General features: G+C 46.9%; 1 protein-coding gene across 3 annotated transcripts in view; it reads right to left on the reverse strand.

Moving 5' to 3' along the window:
- The window catches only part of GPATCH2L (G-patch domain containing 2 like), a 357,886-nt gene that overhangs the window by 100,052 nt on the left and 245,768 nt on the right, over positions 1-12,066 (reverse strand). For all 3 annotated transcript variants that reach the window (XR_011198831.1, XM_069208440.1, XM_069208439.1), the window contains one exon: positions 7,594-7,679. Coding sequence is in view for 2 of the 3 variants with exons in the window: in XM_069208440.1 (XP_069064541.1) it covers positions 7,594-7,679 (86 nt within the window). In the remaining variant the exon portion in view is untranslated. The remainder of the gene's footprint in view (positions 1-7,593; positions 7,680-12,066) is intronic.

Consider the following 12,066-nt stretch of genomic DNA (forward strand, 5'->3'; position numbering starts at 1 on the left):
GCTGCGACGGAAGATCCTTCCGAAGAGGCAGTCTGAGTGGGGGATCGATGGCCATGCTAAGAAGCTCGGGATACCATACTCTTAGTGCCCAAGTCTGAAGCCACAAGAATTACCTGGGCCCAGTCATTCGTTATCTTCTTGAGAACTCTGGGGAGAAGTGGTATTGGCGAAAAGGCATAGAGTAGGCCAGAGTACCACTCGAGATGAAAAGCGTTGCGAAGAGAGTGCCGCCTTGGAAACTCCAACGTGCAAAACAGCGGACATTGAGCATTCTCTGCGGAGGCGAACAAAGCTAACTAAAGCTCTACCCACTGCTAAAAGAGACCTTGCGCTAGGTACAGATGGAGATGCCATTCGTGATCGACCATGCATTGGTGGCAGAGTTCATCTGCTCTGGGGTTCAGGGAGCCCTCCAGATGTAGAACTACCCCCTGATGTTCCAGCCATGTCCAGAGAGGCAAAGCCATTAGACAAAGGGTCCACGACCCCACCCCGCCCTGCTTGTTGCAGTACCACATGGCGGTGATATTTTCCATTAACACCTGCCCCACTTTTCCTTTGAGAGAGTTACGGAACGCCTTCAATGCAAGCCTGATTACCATGAGCTCCAGAAGGTTGATGAGGAGCCCGGACTCCGCTGAAGACCAGACGCCTCTGGCAAATCCTGCCTCTAACTGGTCCATGATAGGACAACGGACTAGGAAGGTTTGGAGGCTGCACCGGGGGCAGACTGGGCCGACCGCTGGCTCCCTGATCCACGGGGCTGTTGGGTCACGCATAATCGGCCTTGCAGAGGCTACGCAGCATGCATGGCATGGTGGCTGGAGGGAAATGGACGTGGATGGGTGCCCCTTCCGTAGCCAAGAAAAGGGTAAAAAAGTGGATTTAGAGGTGGAGGAGCAGCTGTGGGGCCAAGGAACCAAGCCGTGACCTGGGACTCCTTACAGAGCTCGAGCTGCCATCGAAGGGCATGTCCATAAGTGACTGCTGAACATCCCCCGAAAAGCTGGACATCCTCAACCTAGCGTGGCACCGAAGGGCCACTGTCAATGGAACCGATCTGCCCAGTGAGTCGGTGGTGTCCAGTCCACATTGAATCGTGAACTTGGCTGAGTCTCTCAGTCAGCAAGAACTAGGGAGAGAATGGCCCAGGCCTCCCCCGGGACCTGTGGCAGCACCTGCGCCACCGTACCCCATAAAGTATTGGTGTATCGGCCCAAAAGGCATGCAGTCTTCACAGACCGCAATGCCAAACTGGAGGAAGAGAACATTTTCGTCCCAAGTTGGTCCAGTCTTTTTGATTCCCTACCTGGGGGTGTGGAAGGGAATGAGCCAGAAGAGGAAGAAGCCTGAATGACTAAGTTCTCAGGGTGTTGGGACAGGAATTTAGGGTCGCTAGGTGTAGGCCTATGACTGCAGGCGGTCGTCCTGTTGACAGGAGCCCCTGATCGTGTTTAGACCACGTCCCAAGTAGGACATCAGTGAGGGCCTCATTGAAGGGCAATAGGAGTTCAGATGTGGAAGCCCCAGGCTGAAGCACCTAAGTCAGGAGGTTAGTGCTGACTGCCACGGAAGGCAGCTCGCAGCCCAGGATCTTGGCTGCTCTTAGCACCACCATCAAGTAGGGAGACCCAACCGATGTCAGGAGCGTCTACTTCTGCACCGGCAAGGTTGCAATGGCAAGACCGGCGTGGTTCGGATACGGAAATGGATCCTGGGTTGCCCTCCAAAGCTGACGGCACAGAACCTGAAGGGGGCCCCCACCAACCCTACTGGGCCAGAGGACATCACAGTAGGGTTAGTCTGCCCAAATGTGAGGCGCATGGCCTCATAATCCTCCCTGTGTTGGGCAGTGGTGGCTCTGGCTCCCCGAAAGTTGGTGGGGGAGGGGTGCTGAGCTGTCCCAGAAGCTGGCTCCAAGGACAGAGACCTAGAAGGAAGAACAGATGCTGCAGGACTTTAAGGAACCTAGCGACAACAGGTAATAGCAGAGAGATAACCTTTAACTGTGCCCAGAGCAGATCACTTTTGGGCCAAGCATAAAGCAAACCAGAGATCCTTAGATAGAGGTGCAGAAAGAGGGTCAGTGTCATGGTGGGAAGCACACCATGACCCAAACTTATCCCAACAGCAGGTGTATACAGACTTGGTGGAGGGATGCCTGGTTGCCAGAAAAACACCACAGACTTTGGGAGGGAGGTCGAAAGCTGTCAAGTGTCGCAGCTCAATATCCATGCATCAAGGTGGAGGATTAGCAGGTTTAGGTGCAGGACCCTCACCTGTTGCTGCGACAGAAGATCCTCTTCAAGTGGCAGCCTAACTGATGGACCAATGGTTAGGCTCAGCAGCTCGGGATACCAGACTCTCGGTGGCCAATCCAGAGCTACAACAATAACTTGTGCCCAGTTGTTCTTGACCTTCTTGAGAACTCTGGACAGGAGTCGTATTGGTCGAAAGGCTTAAAAGAGGCCAGAGCGCCACTCGAGATGAGTGTGTCTACGAGCGCGAGTCATCTTAGAAATGACAGCACAGAAAACTGCTGACACTGCAGGTTGTTGGTGGTGGCAAACAAATCTAACCAAGGCTGTCCCCACTGCTGAAAGAGACCTTTCACCACCATCGGATGGAGACACCATTCGTGAACGGCTAGGCATCTTTGGCTGAGATTGTCCGCTCTGCCGTTCAGAGAGCCTGCAAGGAGATGAACCACCAGGGAAATGCCCAGACATTCCAGCCAGGTCCAGAGACACAGGTCCTCTTGACAGAGTGTCCACAACTCCACCCTGCCCTGTTTGTGGCAGTCCCAGATGGCAGCGGTGTTGTGCAAGAGCCTTCACTAGCCTTCCCTTGATAGAGAGTAGAAAGGCTTTCAATGCCAGCTGGATCACCTGGAGGACCAGAAGGTTGATGTGAAGTCTGGATTTCTCTGGAGACCAGAGGCCTCTGATCTCTACCTCTCCCAGATGGCTGCCCCATCCAAGGAGTGACTCATCTATCATCACAGTCAGATCTGGTTGAGGAAGGCAGAGGGGTCCGCCACTGACCCAAACATGGTTCACTAGACACCAATACAGATCTTTTACAGCTCCCTCCGATATCTGGGTCATGTGGGAGATATTTCCTTTATTGCTGTGCCCACTGGGACTTCAGGTCCCCCCCACAGAGCCTGCATATGCCAACAGGAATGAGTAACAAGCAGGATGCAGGAGGCCATGAGGCCCAAAAGCCTCAGTCAGTCTCACAAAAACCAGGGTAAAAGCTGAAACATCGGTATCAGAGCATGAATATCCTGGACTTGTCGGTTTCGGAGGATAAGCCTGAAACTGCACTGTGTCCAGAACAGCTCCAATAAAAGGGAGCATCTGAGAGGAAGTCCTGTGTGACTTAGGCACATTTATAGTGACCTCAGTGAGTGCAGGAGGTCTGCCGTAGTCTGGAGGTGGGAGACGACTGTCTGGGGCGAACCTACCTTCAACAGCCAGACATCAAGATAGACTAAGACTGGTACACCTAATCTCTGGAGATAAGCTGCAACCACCTCTATCACCTTGCTGAGCACCTGAGGGGAGCTGGTAGCGCAAAAAGGAAGGACGGTGAACTGAAAGCGGTCATAGCCCACCCTGAACCATAGGTAATGTCTGTGGGCAGGCAGAATGGGAATGTGGAAATATGCGTCCTGAAACTTCAATGGTACCATCCAGTCTCCTGGTTCCAGGGCAGACAGGACTTGAGTGAGTGTAAGCATTCTGAACTACTTCTTCTTGAAAAAGAAACTGAGAGGATGCAGGTCTAGGATAGGATAGGATAGAATGAAGGCCAACGTCCCTTTTGTGCACCAGAAAGTAGCGGGAATAACAACCATGACCTACTTATGGCGTTGGCACCATCGCTATGGCTCTCTTAGCCAAAAGAGCTGACACTTCCTGGTGGAGTAAGAAGAGAAGGTCCTCTGTCAGCAGGTCATAAATAGGTGGCATGGGTGGAGGGGTAGCCTCTTTGGACAATTTGGAGAACCCAGTGGTCTGATGTCATCGACCTCCAGTGGTGCAGACGATGGCATATCCTGCCTCCCACTGGTTTCCCACCATGGTCGTAGGGTGAACTAAAGAAGTTTGGAGGCTGCAGCTGTGTGGGGGGTGGACTGGCCTGACCTCTGGCTGCCCGACACACAGGGTCTAGGGGTACCACATCCTCGCCACACAGAGGCTGGTGAACTTGCATGCCGTGGTGGCTGGGTGGGTAAGTATGCAGCAGCAAGCCCCTTCTGTGGCGATGAAAGGAGCAAAAGGCAGACTGGGGTTGACGGGTGGGGGGGGGGGGGGGGGGGAATTGAAAAGCCCTAGAACCTGGGCGTAGTTCTGCTATCCTTGAGGTGCTCCAGGGCTGAGTCCACCTTGTCTCTGAAGAGACGGGAACAATCAATTGGCATGTCTAAGCAAGACTCAGAATGAATGGCTTTTCGGGGAATGTCAAGTCGGGCATGGCGCCATAAGGCTATGGACAAAGAAACAGCTCTGCCTAGCGAGTCTGATGTGTCCAGCTTACACTCGATTGTGAACTTGGCTGCATCTCCAGTCTATCACAGTTTGGGAGAGTATGGCACGGTCTTCCTCTTGGACCATAGGCACCATGTGCGCAACGAAATCCCACAGTGTGTGGGAATAAGGGTCAAAAAGCACGTGGTGTTCACAGACCGCAGTGCCAGGCTGGTGGAAGAAAACATTTTCTTCTCTAAGGTGTTCAGTCTCTTGAATTCCTTATCTGGTGGGGTGGTAGGGCATGCACCACGGTTTACATGAGATGTGGAAGCTTGAACCACCAACCTCTTCAGCGTAGGGTGTTGTGTGAAAAATTGGGGCTCCATGAGGTGGGGTGATAGCGGCGGGAAATTGTCCTGTTCACAGGAGCCCCTGTGCTGGGCTTGGACCAGGTCCCAAGCAGGACGTCTATAACAGATTCATTAAAAGGGAGAAGCGGTTCTAATGGAGCTCATTCCGGGGTGAAGCACCTCTGTCAAGACATTCCTCTTGACTGCCACTGAGGAAGAGCTAAGGTACAGAACATTGGTCGTCCTTCTCACCAAAGCAAAGAGGCTCCCTCCTCCATAGCCTTGGTAGGAGGAGACACCATTGCCAGTATTTACGAAGGTGTTCAGTCCACTGGCGTCTTGACAAATGGGGTGAAGTCAAAGACATCTTCGACTTCTTGGTCTTCTGCTCTTTGTGGGACATACCAGAAGACAAACTGAGTGCGACGATGATCTAGGGCTCTGCAACCAAGCCCGGAACCTTTCTCTCCAACAGGATCCAGACCGTCACAGTGTAGCAGATAGAGCAGCAACAACCATGAGGGAGAGCTTCCTCAAGACCTTCAGGTACATGGTGCAGCAGGTCTTCACATCTTGGTGGTGCTCAAGGCACCAGAGGCAAACACGATGCGGATCCATCACCAACATCCGTCGGTGAAAGGTGCTGCAGGGCTTGACGCTGGCTTCCCTAGTTGACATACCTGCTTCACCAGGAGAAAAGATCTTGAAAAAAACCTTTAACAAAAAGTTGAAAAAAGGGTCAGCTAAAAATGACTGGGGGGCAGCTCTCTCTAGATCTGCACTGACTGGTGCAGCAAGGAAAGTGACGCCAACAAGCTCAGGTGGTGGCCTTATAGGCAACACGCATGTCACTTCTGGCATTGGACAATGCCACAGCAAGCCAAATTATGCCACCTACTGGCACGCAGGTGTACTGTACTGCTCACAAAATATTTTTGGACCCAGCCTGGCGATCATTCCAAGGTAAGGAAACTGAGGATAGAAGTCTCTATCAGATTTGTATTTAACAGTGTTCATAACAATGTAAACTGAAAACAATAACGGCCCAAAGATTTTCTATGGTGCCCACGAGCACAACCTAGTTGTGGCCCATGAATCAGCATGCTACTCCCGACAGTCAAATGCAGAGGCAGTTTCCCATAGTTGCATCTCATTGCCACACAGAGCCATTACACTCAGAGAAAAGAGAATGGTCTTCTTGAATGGAGCTTAGTGGAAAGGTTCACACAGCCCGGGGAATCCTCTGAATATTTTTATTCTTTAAGCCTTGCAGAGGTCTGAGGCCCGCATAAACGAGTGCCACCTGATACCAAGCCAAACAGACAATACACACTGGTGACCTGACACTTGGCACACAAGTGGGGGCAAGGAGTTAAAGGGGATAACAGTCTCAGAATGCCGCACGCTTTTAGGGACTAAAGGTGAGCTGGAAGCCCAAACACCAGATTGCAATTACCTAGATATTATAGGTTAAAACCACAAAAACACTGTTACCAGCAATCACTGTTAAGACTGAGAGTGACAGGGTGACCAGGAAACACACAAAAGTTGGAAGCGGTTTTCTTTCTCCTGTGCCAACTGTTGCCCACACAGGCAAGACACATAGGCAGGGTACACAAAGGCCCTTATGAGATGGGTAAACTGCTTATAACTGTTATCCACACGATGTATTTAAATTTGGTTTGCAGCCTTTGGATCAGCCAAGCCTTATGAAGCCATTCGTCTGACAATCAGAAAGCTAGGAGCTAGGGCGGAGGCAAACCCCAAGGATTATAGATGCAACTTAGGGCCCAATGATGGGGTCCGTGATGGAGTTTCCTACAAGTCTCGGCTTTCAGCTACGTCCCACGAGCCCCAGGCAATATAGATGGATTCATATCTTTCCTTAACTGCTCCCACGCTCTGCAGAAACTTAGGCTGTGGTTCTCCTCTTCTAAGCAAGCTCTCTTCTGCAGGGGCACACTCCAGCAACCCTATCCACAGCAGGCAGGGCTACACATCTCTTCAGCCAAACCAGTAGCAATCCTAGCAGACGTAAAGCCTCAGGCTTAGTGCACCATATTGTTAAGAAGGCAGTAATCTGGTCATAGTTTACCACCTTGTTGTGCAGTTTGGATAGCAGAGTCAGCTGCACTGTCAGCAACTCCAACACACTGATGTGGGGAATATGCTCTTGAAAACTGTCCTGAAACTGTTAGCTGGGCACGTGTGCCACTCTCCCTTTAAGGTATAGGTCTGTGGTGATGGTCACCTGCATCTGTGGATCAAAAAAAATCTGACCAGTAAAAGAGTTGTATTTTTTTTTATTCACTATCACATGTGCTGTACCCTTAGTGCCATCAATACAAACTTCTTCCAGAAGCCAGTTACTTGTGACAACTAGCTGGCAAGACACTCCTGCAACAATAACTAAAGTACTGCAAGACAAAATCATTCCTATCAGAGAACACTACATACGGTAAAGGTAATGTGATCTCCAAAGAAAAACGTATTTACCTTCATTAACAATATTTCTAGTGGATATAGAATCTTCTTGCAGATTCCTCACTTTAATAAAGACAGTCCACAGTAATGGCCAGGGTAAGACCCGCATCAGAAAGCAGAGACCAGAAGTGAAAGAACTTAAAACATACAGGGTCTTTTGAAAAAGGGGCTTTATAGTAGTAATGAGATCTGTATAGTAAAAGGTACTAACTAGATCTAATTCCCACCATACCCCCTAAAGAAGCCAGTGGATTTTAGGCTCATCACAGAAGTAAAAGTACCTGGCGGTGCAATGTGCAGGAAAGCATCTCCGGTGCGAAGCCTCAGCCAACACATCCAGGGAGTAGAGGGGGGATAAGGGGTTCATCTGCAAGACACAATATACAACATGCAATCGGTCAACTCACAGAATGTTGGTTTGAGGGCCAGTAAAAGTACAAGCTTGTGCTTGTGTGTGATTCCATCAAAGAGTTAAAGTTTACAAAAGCAAAGAGACAAGTTCTTATTACAGCCAAAAGATTGTGCCAGCCTTAGCAATGGGAGTTGCAAAAGAAACTGAGCCTGCAGACCAGAGCCAGGGCCATGCCAGGCTTATGCGAACCGATAACCTTTGAAAGAATCTGTGTATGTATGAGGGTATGCTTTACTATTGCTCTCTGCATGTTTGAATTGCAGATGCATCCTGTTGAAGTCAATTGAGATCTTCTGCATAACATTGCTGAATTGATGTGCATTACTGAGCCAGTGTAGGTCGTGGAGGAAAACGGGCAAGGTAAGTAGGACCATGCTATCATCATTTTATTTTCTGCAGCTAGGGGTGTCTGTAAGAAAGGTATGTGTGTGTGTGACAGTTTCATAAAGATGTAGCTGCTGTACTTCTCACCTGTTCGAGTTGGATGCTTTTTAATATGCCCCGTCCACCATAGCCCCAGGTTAGCACATACATTTTTACTTCCAGATATATAAGAGATTAAAAAACGTAGTTTTAAATGTAAACTATTCCATTTTTACCTCTGCTGAAACAGGAGAAGGCGTTGCACAGAGAATTACATAAAGTGTAGTCCCAGATACAGTTTACCTCCAGTCAACGGGAAAGCAATCCTGTCTCTAATGCTGATGGAAGCTTTTTTGCGAAACTATCACTCATCCACAAATCCTATGAAAATTGTCAGTGCACTTAAACCTATCCTACTACCAGGTGTGATTTTCTTGCCAAGTTGAACCATATGCTATGCTAGCACAATAGCTTGCTTCTTCCTTTCTCTATTAGGTCAAGTGAAGCCATTGTGTGCTTGCCAACTAGAGGCCGTAAACACAGATGGCCATGACATATGTTAACGACATATGTTAAGTACTGTTCCTCGGGACAGACAAGTGTCATTTGATGGGGACTGCTGAAAACGCAGAGATGCTCAACACTGTTAGACTAGCACTGACCCTTGACTACCAACTGAAAACATGCGGTCTTTACAATGTGTTTCTTCACCTACCTAGAGGTCTAACCATAAAGATTTCTCTCCACACACCAGGGGAAATCTCTAGCTAGCGCGTGAAGGAGAATTCTGATCCCAGAAAAATTTTAACTTTACAAAGTAATCCAATTTACTTCAGTCTTTCACAGTGGCTGGCATTCTAAAGACATGAATTTATCTTTCTCCATACTCGAACACCCAGAGACTGAAAAAAGCAACTGTAGAGCACTTATTTTGGCTCTTAGTTTGTCCTATTATTAAAAAAAGAAAGTAGAAACGGACCACTGAGAAGTAGGATACACTGACTAGGCCTGAAAAGCCCCAAGCATGGTTATGCTTCTAAGATAAGTGCTTTTTTGTGACAACATTCATCATAAGAGTCTCTTATTACAGAAATAATATGATTATCTCCAATACATACTTTCACAAGCTAATAGGGCACCTCAGTTCGTATGGCCACTGAACCCTAGGCAGCCTCTGACTAATCAAATAGAAATAATGCAAAGTTCCAACATTTTGCAAACCATGGTCTCCTTAGTGTATGGTTACTCTCACTGGGAGAGGGTGTTAACTTTGCTGATGGTTCAATCTTTTGTTGCACAGCCAAACCTTTAACAAACCAAAAAGTGAATAAGGACTGCACAAATATATACGAAGCAACAAACAGGGCAAGAACAAAATATGTTTGGCTCTTAACCTAGACTTTGAAGGAGCCAGACTATGGTTGTACTGCTCCCAAAACAAAAGAGAAACTGGGTTGAAAAATCAGAACTGCACTGCAGTCATTCTACACAGGACTAAGAGAAAGGCAGCGTGGACCACTGGCTGGAGATCAGCAAGGTATCAAACATATGTGAGAGAAAGGCATTCTCAAAAATGCTGGCATGTCTGAAGAGATCCAGCCGGATTCTGTTGAATATGCCAAGCATGTCATGGAGAAGAAGATTATTAAGAAGGATGTTGTAATTCATATGAAAACAGGAGATAGACAAGTACAATTACTACCCAACTTGGTATTGCATTGCTGGTTGAAAATTCGATAGCCGTATCAGACATCTGACTAAACACTTAATTTAGTTCTACTTGGAGCAGGCTGTTATCCTTTTCTTCAAATATGGTTAGAATGTTGTGGGCTAAGTCAGGGAAAAATCCAAGTAAGACTTTCAAAAGATTTCAAATGCCTGAGATGGAACAAAGACTTGCCATGGGGACAACCCTAGGTTATTCTGCCCACTTTCGATGAATGCCCTTTTTGAGATATTTAAAGAACATTGTGTGATACTGTTTACAGTGCTATGAAAACTTTGCTGAAAGCTTATATGTGTTTAGTTTCAACATGCTCTTTCACTAAAAGGAAAATGTAACTTAGCCAGCATCTGTTCGTGGCATGTAGTGCTGTAGATTCACATGTTTAACATAATCTAGTGTTGGGCTCGGGAGTGTGCAAGTTATTTTTCTTCAAAGAAAGTCTTTCTAGTCATGAGGTAGAGTAACTCCTACTATTGCTGGTTATGCGCATGCGCATTGACTTCATTGTTAGATTGTTTTCCTGCAAGCATTGTATAGTAGAATGTCCATGCTAAGTTAATGTGTAATAACGTATAAAAGTAACTGTAACACACACACAGGTGCCCAGGGTGGAAGGTGGGCACGTCAATCTGCAGCACTACATACCATGAACAGAACCTTACTGGGTAAGTAACATTTTCTGTTCAAGCCATGTGTGGCTGTAGGTACACATGCTTAGCATATACTGAAAATAAGTCCTGCTCAATAAGCAGTGGCTAACGTGTGGGGTTACAGTTTAAAAAAGTGTACGTAGAACTGCTTGGCCAACAATGCTTGTTGATAGGCCAGCACATCCGTAAAGTAATGTTTGTTAAATGTATGTGGTGTAGACCATGTAGCTGCTCTACATATGTCAGCTATAGGAATATTTCCTAGTAAGGCCACTGAAGCTCCTTTTTCGTGAGCGGAGTGAGCTTTTGGAAGGATAAGTAAAGCTCTTTTAGCTTTAGCATAGCATTTTTTAATGCATTTAACAATCCAGCATGCAATGCCAATTTAGAAATGGCCTTTTCTTTGCGAGGGTTTGAAAAACCAACAAAGAGCTGTTGTGTTTTAATAAATAACTTCTTCCTATCAATATAATACATAAGGGATCATTTTACATCTAGGACATGAAGAGCTCTTTTCTCAACTGTTTCAAGTTGGGGAAAAAACTCTGGCAATTCGATAGATTAATTAAGGTGGAACTGAGACACCACCTTTGGAAAAAAAAATAGGATTGGTACGTAGTACTGCTCTGGCTCTATGAAGTTGGAAGAAGGGCTCTTCTAAAGTTAATGTCTGAAGATCACGGACACATCTGAGTAAAGTAATGCCAATTAGACATTATACTTTCCAGGATAAAAATTGGAGGGGGTAAGAGTGGAGGGGTTCAAATGGAGGGTCCGTTAATCTTGTAGTACAATATTGAGATTCCAAGTAGAGGGAGGTAGCACCCTAGTGGGGATGACTCTTAAGGCCTTCTAAGAAGGCTTTAATGACAGGAATCCTGAATAGGGAAATGTGCTGTCTGTTTTGTAGATATGTGGCCATTGCTGCTAGGTGTAGCCTTATAAATGTAAAAGCTAGACCAGTGGTATGTAAATGGAATAGATCAGTGATTCCAAACCTGTGGTCCGCAGACCCCAAGAGTATGTGACAGATTCCCAGGGGGTCTACAGGCCTAGGCCGGTAGGAAGGCACTTCTCCAGCTAGGGTCTCTCCACAGAAACACTTGTGTTTTCACAGTTATCACTTCATTTGTGCAGCACTTTTAAAAGTACTGCAAAGTTCCTTGTCCATCCAGCAGCTTTCAGGCAAAAATAAAAGCATCAAGATAACTCTGGTGATTACTGCACCTGATGGCGAGAAATGGGAGTTTTGGCAAGTGGCAGTTTTAGCTCATCTATGGGAGTGCATATAGTTAATATGCCTGTTGCAAAGAAAGTATATCATGCAGAGAATTTTATGTGCATAGCACAGTGGGTTACTGCTTTTGTCACAGAGATTCTTTTGTTACAGCGCAGTCCATAAATTACGATTATAATCTACCATGGTGAGCTATGAACTGCCATCAAAGAACAGCAGGTAAACTGCATGGCACAAATTAGTCTTTCATTATCCTTATGCTGCTTAAAAAAAGGTTTGCTTGCATAGAAATACTTATTGTTAAAGTCAATGCTAAGCACTGTGTTATGTTCTGAATCCTGAGTTTGTGCTTCTTCGAACCAAGCA

This window comes from Pleurodeles waltl, chromosome 9, assembly GCF_031143425.1.
Source record: "Pleurodeles waltl isolate 20211129_DDA chromosome 9, aPleWal1.hap1.20221129, whole genome shotgun sequence".
Classification (NCBI taxonomy): Eukaryota; Metazoa; Chordata; class Amphibia; order Caudata; family Salamandridae; genus Pleurodeles; species Pleurodeles waltl.